Genomic DNA, 14,686 nt, shown 5'->3' with positions numbered 1-14,686 from the left:
ATGTGCCAGGCACTGTACTAAGCGCTGGGGTGGATACAAGCAAATGGGGTTGGACTCAGACCCGTCTCTCTCCCACCCTGAAAGAAAGAATGTACAAATAAAAGAATGATCATAGAATCAGAGGGTATTTTACATAGCGTAGTCAATCAATGCTATTTCATTCATTCATTCAATTGTATTTATTGAGCGCTTACTGTGTGCAGAGCACTGTACTAAGTGCTTGGGAAGTATAATTTGGCAACAGATTGAGACAGTCCCTACCCAACAACAGAGTGAGTGCCTACTGTGTGCAAAGCACATGTACTAAGCACTTGAAAGAGTATAATACAACAGAATTAGTGGACACGTTCCCTGCCTGTAATGAGTTAGTCTAGTGTACTCTGAGAGTTTTACCCCACTAGAGAGAGAAAAGGCAGTGTGGCTAAGTGGGAAGAGTGGGGGACTGGGAGTCAAGGAGACCTGGGTTATATTCCCAGCCCTGCCTTGGACCTGCTCTGTGACGATGGGCAAGTCACTCAACCTCTCAGGGCCTAAGTTTACACTTATGGAAATTGAGGGTAAGGCCGGGAGCCCCTGGGTGAGATACGGACAGGGTCTGATCTGATTATCACGTACCGACCCTAGTGCTTGGTGCATAGAGAGTGATCAATAAAGATAGTAATCATTCTTTTTATTTATATGCGGCAGCATACTAATAATAATAATAATTGTGGTATTTGTTACACGCTTCCTAAGTGCCAGGCACTATATTAAGCACTGGGGTAGATACAAGGTAATTGGGTTGGGCCCAGTCCCTGTTCCCCAGGGGGCTCACAGTCTTAATCCCCATTTTATGGGTGAGGTAATTGAGGTACAGAGAAGTTAAGTGACTTGGCAAAGGTCACACAGCAGACAAGTGGTGGAGTCGGGATTAGAATCTAGGTCCTTTTGACTCCCAGGCATATGCTCTAACCACTAGGCTGTGCTGCTTCCCGCTGCCCAAAAGTGTTAAGTTAAATGTCAGAATTTCCTGCCAATCTGAACTATCTAACCCTGGGTTTGGTGACTGGGAGGGATAGGAGAGTTGCTTTTGGAGGGCATCAAAAACATGATATTTTCCTTTAACTAGGATAATAATGTTTGCGGTATTTGTTAAGCACTTACTGTGTGCCACGAGAAGCAGTGTGGCCTAGTGGATAGAGCACAGGCCTAAAAGAAGGACCTGGGTTCTAATCCTGGCTCCACCACTTGTCTGCTTTGTGACCTTGGGCAAGTCACTTTGATTCTCTGTGCCTCAGTTAACTCATCTACAAAATGGGAATTGAGACTGTGAGCCCCATTTGGGACAAGGACTGTGTCTATCCTGATTAGTTTGTATATTCCCCGGTGCTTAGTGCAGTGCCTGGCACATAGTAAGGGTTTAACAAATACCATAGCATTTTGCAAAAAGCACTGTGCTAAGCCCCAGGGTAGGTACCAGGAAATCCGGTTGGATCCAGTCCCTGTCCCAGGTGGGGCTCACAGTCTAAGTCAGAGGACAAGCAGGTATTGCATCCTCTCCCTGTCTTGGCCTTGACTGTGGACAATCCCACTGACCTCCCTGCCTCACAAGCTCAAAACCTTGGCATTATTCTCCTCACCCTCCTCCTCACCCTCGGCTTCAAGGCTGTCCATCACCTTGCCCCCTCCTACCTCACCTCCCTTCTCTTCTTCTCCAGCCCAGCCCGCACCCTCCGCTCCTCTGCCGCTAATCTCCTCACCGTGCCTCGTTCCTGCCTGTCCCGCCGTCGACCCCCGGCCCACATTCTCCCCCTGGCCCGGAATGCCCTCCCTCTGCACATCCGCCAGGCTAGCTCTCTTCCTCCCTTCAGAGCCCTACTGAGAGCTCACCTCCTCCAGGAGGCCTTCCCACACTGAGCCCCCTCCTTCCTCTCCCCCTGCTTCCCCTCCCCATCCCCCCAGCCTTACCTCCTTCCCCTCCCCACAGCACCTGTATATGTGTATATATGTTTGTAGGTATTTATTACTCTATTTATTTATTTTATTTGTACATATTTATTCTATTTATTTTATTTTGTTAATAAGTTTTGTTTTGTTGTCTGTCTCCCCCTTCTAGACTGTGAGCCCGCTGTTGGCTAGGGACCGTCTCTATATGTTGCAAACTTGTACTTCCCAAGAGCATTGTACAGTGCTCTGCACACAGTAAGCGCTCAATAAATATGATTGAATGAATGAATTATTCTCAATTCCTTTCTCTCATTCAATCCTCATATTTGATCTGTCACCAAATCCTGTCGGTTCAGCCCTCACATCATCGCCAGAATCCACCCTCTCCTCTCCATCCAAACTGCTACCATGCTGATACGGTGATTGAAGCACTTATCCTCACGGAGCTCTTCACTGACTTCCCTGCCCCCCTGTCTTTCCCCACACCAGCCCATACTTCATTCTGCTGCCCATCTCATTTTTCTACAGAACTGTTCAGAGTTGGTAGTCCCTGGGGAGACAGCCGTGAATATAAATAAATGAATTGCAGATATGAATATAAGTGTTGTGGGGCTGATGGGGGGAGTAAATGAAGGGTGAAAATCCAAATGAAATAATCACTAATAATCCAAGTGTGATAATGACTAATGACTACTAAGCTTTGGTGACGCAGAAGGGAGTGGGAGAAAAGGAAAGGAGGGCTTGGTCTGGTAAGGCCTTTTGGAGGAGATGGGCCTTCAATCAGGCTTTGAAGGTGGGGAGAGCCACTGTCTGTCAGATGTACTTCCCAAGCGCTTAGTACAGTGTTCTGAACACAGTAAGTGCTCAATAAATATGATTGAATGAATGTGAAGAGGGAGGGTGTTTCAGGCCAAAGGACTGGATCTTGAGATAGATGAGATCGAGGTACAGTGAGAAGGTTGGCTTTAGGGGAACTATGCTTCCAGGCTGGGGTTTAGTCGGTGAAGTAAAGGAGAGGGCCAGGTGATTGAGTGCTTTAAAGCTGATGATGAGGAGTTTCTGTTATGATATTGTACTTTCCCAAGTGCGTAGTACAGTGCTCTGTGCACAGTAAGCACTCAGTAAATACGATTGAATGAACCTGCCGGGCCTGAGGCAGAGAGCACCCATTTTGTGCACTGCACCCTGCCAGAAGCTCTTGACCCCGGACCCCTTTCCCCAGAAGCTCCTTGGGGCTCATCTTCGCTGTCCCCACTGCTTCTGGGCATCGGGGGCTCAGGTGAGGTGTCCCAGCCACTGGGCTGTCCCCACGCGTGGTCTGCTCACCTCACCACCACCTTCCGGGTGGATTTTCTGTGGCAGTGACACTTTCCTGAAATCCTGACAAGAAGAGGACGCAGCCCCCCCTGCTTCCTCCTCTCCCCACCCCTCAGTCGGCTGTTTCCCGGGCCATGAGCAAAGGGGATCATTTTTCTACAAAGATGATCAGGCCACATTTCCCTACTCCTCAAAAAACTTCAGTGGTTGCCCATCCTCCTGTGCATCAAAGAGAAGCTCCTTACCTTCGGCTTTAAAGCTCTCAATCACCTTGCTCCCTCCTACCTCACCTCGCCGCTGTCCTTACCTCAATCCAGACCACACAGTTCACTCCTCTGGTGCCAGCCTACTCTCTGTACCACCTCCTTGTCTATCTCACCGCCAGCATCTCGCCCACCTCCTGCCTTTGGCCTGGAATGTCCTCCCTCTTCATTTCCTACGGACAATGACTCTCCCCTCTTTCAAAGCCTTATTGAAGGCACATCTCCTCCTAGAAGGCTTCCCTGACTAAGCCCTCCTTTCCTCTTCTCCCGCTCCCTTCTGCGTTGCCTTGACATGCTCCCTGTATTCATCCTCCCCTCCCAGCCCCACAGCACTTCTGTCCATATCTGTAATTTAATTTATTTATTTTCCTGTCTGCCTCCCCCTCCAGATTCTAAGCTTGTTGTGGGTAGGGAATATGTTTGTTATATTGTGATATTGTCCACTCCCAAGCACTTAGTACAGTGCTCTGCACAAAGTAAGGACTGAGTAAATGTGATTGACTGACTGACTCAGCTCTCTCCTGGTTCTCTTGCCTCTCTGCTTCCTCTTAAACTGCACCTCGTGGACCAAGAACAACCCAACATGACTCTCTCACTTGGGAGAAAGCGGTTTCTTCGAACCAACCAACCAGTCAATCAGTCATATTTATTGGGGGCTTACTGTACAATAATAATTAATAATGATTATGGTATTTGTTACGTGCTTACTTTGTGCCAGGCATTGTTCTAAGCGCTCAGGTGGATACAAGCAAATTGGGTTGGACACAGTCCCTGTCCCACATGGAGCTCGTAAGTCTCAATCCCCATTGTACAGATGAGGTAATTGAGGCCCAGAAAAGTGAAATGACTTGCCAAGGCCACACAGCAGGCAAGTGGAGGATCTGGGACTAGAACCCATAACCTTCTAACTCTCAGGCCCGTTCCCTATCCTCTACACCATGCTGGTTTCCATGCCGAGCATTAAATTAAGCACTTGGGAGAGTACGATACAGCAGAATTAACACACATCTACCCTGCCCATAATGCGCTTACAGTCTGGAAGGCAGCTTATTGTGGGCAGAGAATGTCTGTTTAATGTTCTATTTTTCTCTCCCAAGCACTCAGTACAGTGTTCTGCACAGAATAAGTGCTCGATAAATTCAATTGACTGACTGACAGTTATTAATATGAAAAAATAAGTAATTTGTAATATAATTTAAAGGTATGTACATGAGTGCTATGGGGTTAGGGCTGGGGTGAGTATCTAGTGTCCGAAGGTCACGGATTGAAGTGCATTGATGACGCAGAAGGGAGCGGGAGCTGGGGAAAAGAGGACTTAGTCGGGGAAGGCCTCATGGAGGAGATGCGACCTTAGTAATGTTTTGAAGGTCTGATAGGCACTCGCTCCCAGTTGGGCAGGGTTTTTGAGGGCCGTCGGCATTTATATTGGGGCTTGTTCAGAGGAAAAGCTGCTTAAAAAGAGACTTTCTCGAACGAAGGGAGAGTCAGGGAATCGTGAAGGCAGGGTGGGGGAGAGAGGCCTGGTCTTGGGATCACGTTGCGTCCGTTGAAAGATCCTGGGTCAGTGAAGGTATTATGGGAAGATGAAAATGATCTCCCTCCTGCTTCCGAGTCATGGAGCGGGAGAAGATAATCGAGTGTGGGCAGGGAGAAGGGTGGAGTGGAGCCATGGGAATAATTTAAGAAGAGGGGCAACTACAGCTCCAGGACTAGGATTCGGGGGTGGAATGTCCCTTTAGCTCCCATGATGGTCAGTCATTCAGTCAGTCAGATAGACAGTGATATTTATTGAGTGCTCGCTGTGTGCAGAGCATTAGACTGAGCAATTGGGAGAGGACAACACAACAATACAATAGACACATTCCCTGCCCACAATGAGCTGACAGCCTAGAGATGGCTTTTCGCCATCATAGATGGCACCGTGAGGGGCAGGGTGGCCTAGTGAAAAGTGCACAGGACTGGGAGTCAGGAGTCCTTGAGTTTTCCACCACTGCCTAATGTGTGACGAAGGCAAGTCACGTGATTTCTCTGGGCCTCAGTTTCCCCATTTGAAAGACGGGGATGGAGAAAAATCCTGTTTGAAGCAGGAACTGTGGCCCATTTGACAATTTTAGACTGTAAGCTCCTTGAAAGAGCATGGGATTGGAAGTCAAAGGACATGGGTTCTAATACCAGCTCCGCCACTTGTCTGCTGGGTGGCCTCGGGCAAGTCATTTAACTTCTGTCTGCCTCAATTACCTCATCTGTAAAATGGGACAACCCGATTACCCTTTATCTACCCCAGTGCTTAAAACAGTGCTTGACACATAATAAGCACTTAACAAATACCATAATTATTATTATTATTATTATTGTGGGCAGGGAATGTACCTGCCAATTCGATTGTTTTGAGGGTTTTTTTTAATGGTATTTGTTCAACACTTACTATGTGCCAAGCACTGTACTAAGCCCTGAAATAGAGACAAGGTAATCAGTTTGGACATAGCCCCTGTCCCACATAGTACTCACAGTCTTAATCCCACTTCACAGATGAGGTAATGGAAGCACAGAAAGACTGTTTTGTATTCTTGCAGGTGCTTAGCCAAATGCTCTGCACATAGTAAGCCCTCAGTAATTACCATCGATTGGCTAATTAATTGATTACCCTGGGGCTTAATTATTAGAAGCTGGAAGTCTAGTCTTTGACATCTGTGCTCTAGAGTTAATTGGATGTTTGATAGGAAAGAGGCACAAGGCACTAATATTTCTGTGTACCTTTTTCTGAAAATGAGAAGTAGTGTAGCCTAGTGGAAAGAGTAAGGAGCTGGGAGGCGGGAGACCTGGGGTCTAATCCCAGTCCCGCCACTTGTCTACCATGAGACCTTGGCCCTTTAGACTGTAAACTCGTTGCGGGCAGGAAATGCGTCTGTTATACTGTACTCTCCCAAGCGCTCAGTAATAATAATAATGATGGCATTTGTTAAGCATTTACTATGTGTGAAGCACCGTGCTCTGACCACAGTAAGCGCTCAGTAAGTAACTGTGGCATTTGTGAAGCGCCAAGCACTCAACTAATCGCTGAGAGGATTGCAAGCAAATCGGATTGGACACAGTCCCTGTCGTGCATGGGGCTCACAGTCTTAGTCCCCATTTTACAGATGAGGGAACTGAGGCCCAGAGAAGTGAAGCGACTTCTCCAAGGTCACACAGCAAAGCGGCAGAGCCAGAATTAGAACTCATGACCTTCTGACTCTCAGGCCAGGGGTCTATCTACTAGGCCATGCTTCTCTGGGCATGCGATTGATTGACTGAAATCACTTCTCTGGCCCTGCATTTCTTCAGTCATTTAAACTGGGATGAAATACCTTGTGGAACAGAGACTGTGCCTCATCTGATTACAACTGTGAGCCCCATCTGGGACAGGGACTGTGTCCAACCTGATTACCTTGTATTTACCGCAGAGCTTGGAACAGCGCTTGGCTTAACAAATACCATAATTTTTCTTCTTATTAGCTTGCCGTCTATCCTATGTGCAGGCTTCTCTTTTGGGGTCTCTTCCAGGAGAGTGGGGGTGAGGTGGGGAGTGGGATTTCCCTCCCCCCTGGATAGCTTTTTTGCACCCCTGGGGTGGCTGGACAGGAATGTGTAGACTTGTTCAATTATAATAATAATACTAATTGTGGTATTTGTGGTATTACTCTATTTATTTATTTATTTTACTTGTACATATCTATTCTATTTATTTTATTTTGTTAATGTGTTTTGTTTTGTTCTCTGTCTCCCCCTTCTAAACTGTGAGCCCACTGTTGGGTAGGGACCGTCTCTATATGTTGCCAACTTGTACTTCCCAAGAGCTTAGTACAGTGCTCTGCACACAGTAAGCGCTCAATAAATATGATTGATTGATTGATTGTTAAGCGCTTACTAAGTGCCAAGCCCTGTCCTAAGCGTGGGATGGATCGAAGATAGGTCCCATGTGGACTCTAACTCTAAATAGGAGGGAGAACAGGTATTGTGAATGAGGAAACTAAGGCCTGGAGAAGTGAAGTGATTTCCTCAAGGTCTCACCACAGAGTTGGGATTAGAACCCAGGTTCTCTGACTCCCATGCTCTTGGTACAGCACCCTGCACAAAGTAAGCATTCAATAAATACTAGCAGTTAGTTGATGTAGGTGTCCTTCACATCACCAGGACTCCCCGCCCCCCTCCCCGGCCACTTTCCTCTCCCTTGTCTGTCACTCATATTGAGAAGCAAAATGGCTTGGTGGCTAGAGCCCGGTCCTGGGAATCAGAAGGACCTGGGTTCTAATCCTGGCTCTGCTACATCCACTGTGGGGCCTTGGGCAAGTCACTTTACCTCTCTGGGCCCCAGTTCCCTCGGAAAATGGGGACAGGGACTGTGTCCAACCTGGGTAACTTGCATCTCACCCCGTATTTAGAACTGTGCTTGGCACATAGTAAGCGCTTCACAAAGTACCGTCATTATTTCTATTATCATTTATTGAACACTGACTGTGTGCAGAACACTGTACCCTTATCCTCAGATTTAAAAAATCCTGGAGGGCATGGGGCTGGGCCTCATTTCCACCTGTTTATTTTTTCCCAGCGCTTAGTACAGCACTCCACCCAAAGTAACTGTGCGATTGACAGCACTACTCCGACTCTTACTACTTTTAGTACGCTCATCAGATCTGGAGGCTGCTAAGTGAATTTTGGCTGCTGTAAAAGTTCATTCAAGATTCTGAAGCTGCTTCTTTTTCATTTATTTATTTATTTTCTCTTTTTAGGGCATTTGTTAAGCTCTTGCTGTGTGGCAGACACTGTACTAAGCGCTGGGGTAGATACAGACGAATCAGGTTGGACACAATCCATGACCCACACAGGGCTCACAGTCTTAGTACAGTGTTCTGCACAGAGTAAAGCACTCCCTTTAATTGATTGATTGTGTGCCAGTGATAGAAATGTTTATCTGCCCTTTGGGTGGGTGGAGAAGGTAGTAATAATGATTCTGGTATTTGTTAAGCACTTACTCTGTGCCAGGCACTGTACTAAGTGCTGGGGTGGGTACAGGCAAATCGGATTGGATACAGTCCCTTTCCCAGGTGGGGCTCACAGTCTCAATCCCCATTTTACAGGTGAGGGGACCGAGGCACAGAGAAATGAAGTGACTTGCCCAGAGTCACACAGCAGACAAGTGGTAGCCCTGGGTTTGGAACCCATGACCTTCTGACTCCCACGCCTATGCTGTCCACTAAACCATGCTGATGTGAGTGTGTGTTTGTGCGTGTGCACTTAAGCACACATTGCTGGGAGGGTTGATCTTAAAGTTGGCCTGTTAAATGTGTTGGTTGGAGATACAGCACAGTAATAAACTCAAGACACGACTTTGGCGGTCAAACTTCCCATCGACAGACTGACGCTAAGAAACAAGTCTGGATCCGAATCCAAGGGAGGTTTTTGGAGGTTGGGGGGTGGTGAATCAGGGAGGAGGAGGAGGAGGGTCCAAAGAGCATGGTAAAATAAACACACGAACATCTGCTCTATTCCCCGCCATGGCCTGCGATCATCTGTATACGATCTGAATGAAGTCATAGATGTTTCCATTCCAGTGAACCAAGGCATGCCCCCCTTCCCACCCCCCGAAGCAGGCACTGGGCGTTTAAGGGACATAAGCTCCAGATGTATCTGTGACACGGAATCCAAACAAATAGTCCCTTGTAGCCGGGAGAGAGAGTGGGATCCTTGGTCTGTCTGCTTTGCGGTCGGCTGCATAAGATGAGACCAGACCCTCCCTCTCCTTCTCTGCTCAATTTCTGCAGCCCAAACTTGCCTTGTCGTTTCCACAGAAGCAGCATGATCTAGTGGGTAGAGCCACTTATCTGCTGGGTGACCTTGGGCAAGTCACTTCACTTCTCTGGGCCTCAGGCCCCTCATCTGTCGAAGGGGGATTGAGACGGTGAGCCCCATATGGGACAGGGGACTCTGTCCAACCTGATTCGCTTTTATCTACCCCAGTGCTTGGCACTTATTAGGCGCTTAACAGATACCATACAAAACCCCCCAAAATCCAGGAGGCAGGAAACAGAATGAGGGGGTGTCCGCATTTCTTGCCTCCCCCTTCATCTCGCTGTATGAAAAATCCCCTCAGGGAGCCACAGACCTGTCAGAGCCTGATTTGAGAGACGGCAGGACGCTTCCTGTCCAGTGCTAGAGTGACAGGCTTTTTGCGCTCCAGACCGTTAGTGGGGCATCTGATCAAGGTCACCAATGATCCGCCTTTCAGCTGGGCAGTCCCCTTCTTCTGCTGGTAAACCTTTACCGTGTCAGGCCTTCTCAGTCAATAAGTGGGATTTATTGAGCGTTTATTGTGGACAGGTCACTGTATTAAGCACTAGGGAGAGTTCAATACGGCAGTAGAGAGACCCCAACAACCTCACAGTCTAGAGGGGGGTACAGACATTAACAGAAATAAATAAATGACAGATACGGACGTAAGTACTGTGGGGCTGGGAGGGGGGATGAATAAAGAGAGCAAGACCGAGTGACGCAGAAGGGAGTGGAAGAAGAGGAAAGGAGGGCTTAGTCGTGTGGAAAGCCTCTTGGAGGAGATGGCCCTTCAATAAGGCTTTGAAGCAGGGAAGAGTCATTGTCTGTCAGATATGAGGAGGGAGGGCGTTCCAGGCCTGAGGCAGGACATGGGCAAGAGGTTGGCGACGAGTTAGACGAGATCACGGTACAGTGAGGAGGTTACCGTTAGAGGAGCGTGTGGGCTGGGTTGTAGAAGGAGAGTAGCAAGGTGTGGTAGGAGGGGACAAGGGGCTAGAGGGCTTTAAAGCCAATGGTGAGGAGTTTCTGTTTGATGCAGAGGTGGATGGGCAACTACCGGAGGTTCTTGAGGAGTGGGGGAACATGGACAGAACTTTTTTTGTAAAAAAAATGATCCTGCCAGAGAAGTGACGTATGGACTGGTGTGGGGAGAGACGGGAGGCTGAGAGGTTGGCAAGGAGGTGGAGACAGTAATCAAGGCAGGATATACTGAGTGATTGTGTGTGTGTGTGTGTGTGTGTGTGTGTGTGTGTGTGTGTGTGTGTGTGTTCTGTTGCCATTGGTTTGGAAGCCTCTTGTAGGGAGGGAACATGTCACTTCTTTATTCCATACTTCCCAGGCTTCCAGTACATTACACCGCACCAAGTGGGCGTTCAATAAATGCTGTCGTCACTACTACTACGACAGCCCCCACGCCCCCTTTCATCCCTACATCTCCCAGCAGGATGTACTCTGGGCCAGGGTGGGGAGGTCGGCGGGGGCGTAGAGGGGAACGACCTCCCGGCTTCGGACATCTTTCCACCTTTCAGTCTCACTGTAGCTCCCTTGAAAAAGAATCTGGTACAGAGCGATTTAACAATCTGAGCGCCAAACGGCATTTTGCTTATCGATACTCCAAGCAGGCGAGTAAATGAATCAATAGTTCAAGTATGTGTCGCTACTTACTCCGTTTTCAATTGACTTGCCCAGAGTCTTTCATCAATATGTTAACTGATAATAAAATTCTGTTTAGTACAGAAAATGTCGTATACTGTGGAACGTTTAATTGGGCCCCATTATGCACAACCATAAAGCCACAAAGAAACAGCGGGAAAGAACAGCATTGTGGTTCCAGCACCTTGTGGGGTTTGGGGAAGGGGAAATGATGTGATCCCAGGTCTGCTGTAATACGTGTTTTCATCGGACAATGAAAACCGTGTGGTCTAGGGGAAAGAGCGTGGGCCCGGGAGGAAGAGTTATTATTAGTATTATTATTATGGTATTTGTCAGACACTGTGGGTCAAGGCTGTAGATACAGATTCATCAAGCTGGACACAGTCCCTGTCCCACGTGGGGCACACAGTCTAAGGAGACTTGGGTTCTAATCCTACCTCTGCCACATGCCTGCTGCGTGACTTAGGCAAGTCTCTTGACTTCTCTGGGCCTCAGTCCCCTCATCTGCAAAAGGGGGATTCAATCCCTGTTTTCCCTCCTACTTAGATGGTGAGCCTCATGTGGGGTTTGATCACCTCCTATCTCCCCCAGCACTTGGTCAAGTATTTGGCACATAGTAAGCACTTAACAAGTATCCCACTTACCATTCTTATGATGTACAGCATGGATTTTGTATTCTCTCCAGACAGAGGTGTATTATTGGAAGAATCTTCCCAGCTTTCCTGCTGACGTTCTTCCCGACACGTCACAAGCTGCAAATGAACCAAGAATATTCGAAGATGCGCCCCTTTATCACTGATGTCAGTAAGTGCTTTTCACCCTCCGAAGTCTAAGCCACTTTATTATGATTGTTGTTGTTGTTACAGTAATTATGACATTTATTAAGCGCTTAATACGCACTAAGCACTGTGGGGAATGCAAGGTTATGCGATGGGACCCAATCTCTGACCCAGATGGGGGCTCACAATCTTATCACCATTGTACAGAGGAGGACACTGAGGGCCAGAGAGGTTAAATGACTTGCCCAAGGGCTGCAGAAGCCCAGTAGGCCAACAGTGGAGCTAGGCTTGGAAATCCTGGCTCCCAATCAATCAATCAGTCAGTTGAGCGCTTACGGGAGGCAGAAGTATCATACTACACTCCGCTCGGGAAAGTGCATTCTAATAATATAACAAGAAGCAGCATGGTGTAGTGTGAAGCGGCATGGTGTAGTGGATAGAGCACGGGCTTGGGAGTCTGAAGGTTGTGGGTTCTAATCCAGCTCCACCACTTCTCTGCTATGTGACCTTGGGCAAGTCACTTCTCTGGGCCTCAGTTACCTCCTCTGTAAAAAGAGGATGTAAACTGTGAGCCCCATGTGTGGGACAGGATCTGTGTCCAAGCCGATTTACTTGTACCCACCCCAGCACTTAGTACAGTGCCTGGCACATAATAAGCGCTCAACAAATACAATAATAATAAAAAAAGAATAAGACAAGGTCTTTGGACTTGGAAGTGATTATCTCGTGGTCAAGAGCAGTGGGGCCTAGCGCACAGAACCTAGGCCCAGAAGTCAGGAGGATCCGGATACTAATCCCGGCTCTGCCACCTGTCTGCTGTGTGACCTTGGGTAAGCCACTTCACTTCTTTGTGCCTCGGTTCCCTCATCTGTCAAATGGGGATTATGACCATGTGCCCATTGTGGATCAGGGACTATGTCCAACCCAGTTACCATCTGTCTCCCCCAGTGCTTAGTACAGGGCCTGGCACACAATACGTGCCTAACAAATGCCACGGTTATTATGATTATTTTTGATTTAAAGGGATTTATTTGGCCTGAGGGTTTCCTGATTGTTAGGAAACTGTTGTCTGTCTGACCGCACACTGATTTCAGCTTTGGGAGACTATCACCATTCAGTACTGTGCTAGCATATTCTGTTTCCACGCTCTCTGGCCACGTTCAACCCAGTAAATGTGCTCGCTTGGGGATCATTCCGGATGTAATTTCTGTTGAGTGGATGTAGAAACTGAAGGATGTGAGGGTCAGGAGCCAGCAAGGTCCAAAAGCCACCAAACGGGGATTCCATAGCCGAATACTTGGCTCTCCCTGTCCCTTGCTAGGACTGTAAGCTCCCTAAGGGCCCGGACCATGTTGACCACCTCTGGTGTTTTGTGCTGAGAAAAGTGTTCTGCCTAGAATGGGTGCTCGCTAAATACCATTGATTGAGCAATGGGTAGGACCTCTCACAGAGGCTCACGCACTTAGTACAGTGCTTTGCACACACTAAGCAATCAACAAATACAATTGAATGAATGAAGTCAAGATTGCTGGGAAATTAAGCACTTTTATGAGAAATGTTGCTGCTCAGTAAGTAAATCAGTTTAGCCACCTGATGCCTTATTGAAGGCCCATCTCCTCCAAGTGGCCTTCCCTGACTAAGCCTTCTTTTCCTTTTCGCCCACTCTCTTCTGCGTCACCCTGACTTGCTCCATTTATCCACTACCCCAGCGTTTATATACGTACCCACAATTTAGTTGTATATATTAACATCTGTCCCCGTTTAGACTTCAAGCTTATCGTGGGCAGGGAATTGGTCTGTTATATTGTTGTGTTGTACTCTCCCAAGCGCTTAGTACAGTGCTCTGCACACGGTAAGCGCTCAATAAATATGATCGATTAATTGAAGCCCTTTAATTAGGTTGTAACTACCACCCCACTTAGTACAGTGACTGCCACATAGTGAGTGTTGAACACATACCATAAAAAAAATAGTTAAGAAGGAAAGTTAACGGAGGCAAATGAACGCTTCTCTGGAAGCTGAAGACTTGTTCCTCTGCCCAGACATGATCAAGAAATCACCTCAGAAACCTGAGGCAAACCTCTTTCCTGAGCTCTCAGTCCAGTGCTCTGCACACAGTATCGATCAGTTACATTTATTGAGCATTTACTGTTTGCAGAGCACTTCGCAGAGAGCTTGGGGGAGGACAATATGACAGTATAACAGAGTTGGTAGACACATTCAAGTTGATTGAACCGGCCCAAATGATCCTGTTATCTTCGGCCTAATCACCGTTTGTGTTGGGAGCGTCACGGAGTAAGATGTACTGTTTCCTTCTCGTGGAGTTAGTTTCATCTCAAGCCCCTGTAGGATCCTTGGGGCTAGAAGAATTAATCAATCAGCCGTATTTATTGAGAGCTTTGTGTGCAGAACACTGCTAAGTGCTTGGGAAACTAAAGCGCACCAAGGTTGGCCAACACGATCCGTGCCCTCAGGGAGCTTACAGAAGTTTTCAGGAGCAGTGTGGCCTAGAGGATAGTGCCTGGGCATGGGAGTCAGAAGTCCTCTGGATTCTAATCCTGGGTCTGCCACTTGTCTGCTGTGTGATCTTGGGCATGTCATTTCACTTCTCTGGGCCTCAGATCCCTCTCCTGTAAAATGAGGATTATGACTGTGAGCCCCATGAGGGACAATGGACTGTGTCCATCCTGCTTACCTTGTATCTACCCTGGCGCTTAGAACAGTGCCCGGCACATAGTAAGGGCTTAACAAATACTGTAAAAAAAAAAAAAAGAAAGAAACCAGGAAGGGTCATCTTGTCCACACTCCTGCCTCCGCTGTGGCCTTCCAGAAGACGACCAGGCCGCGGCGTTCCTTTGGAAACGCCAGCCGTATCGAGCGAGTCGGGGGGCATCCGTCTGAACTGAAGAGCGGTTAGCGAATCCCAGTGAGTTCCGGGGGTCC

At 47.8% G+C, this 14,686-nt stretch overlaps 1 protein-coding gene across 1 annotated transcript in view; it reads left to right on the top strand.

Annotated features, from left to right (window-relative positions):
• The window catches only part of LOC119941870, a 130,734-nt gene extending 119,789 nt beyond the window's left edge, over positions 1 to 10,945 (top strand). The window contains exons 8-9 of the mRNA XM_038762392.1: positions 10,651 to 10,758; positions 10,841 to 10,945. Of these exons, the coding sequence (XP_038618320.1) occupies positions 10,651 to 10,758; positions 10,841 to 10,945 (213 nt within the window). The remainder of the gene's footprint in view (positions 1 to 10,650; positions 10,759 to 10,840) is intronic.
• Positions 10,946 to 14,686: the final 3,741 nt, after the last annotated feature.

Source organism: Tachyglossus aculeatus, chromosome 21, assembly GCF_015852505.1.
Source record: "Tachyglossus aculeatus isolate mTacAcu1 chromosome 21, mTacAcu1.pri, whole genome shotgun sequence".
Lineage (NCBI taxonomy): Eukaryota > Metazoa > Chordata > Mammalia > Monotremata > Tachyglossidae > Tachyglossus > Tachyglossus aculeatus.
Note: the sequence above shows the minus strand (reverse complement) of the source record. Positions and strands in the feature narration are given on the sequence as shown.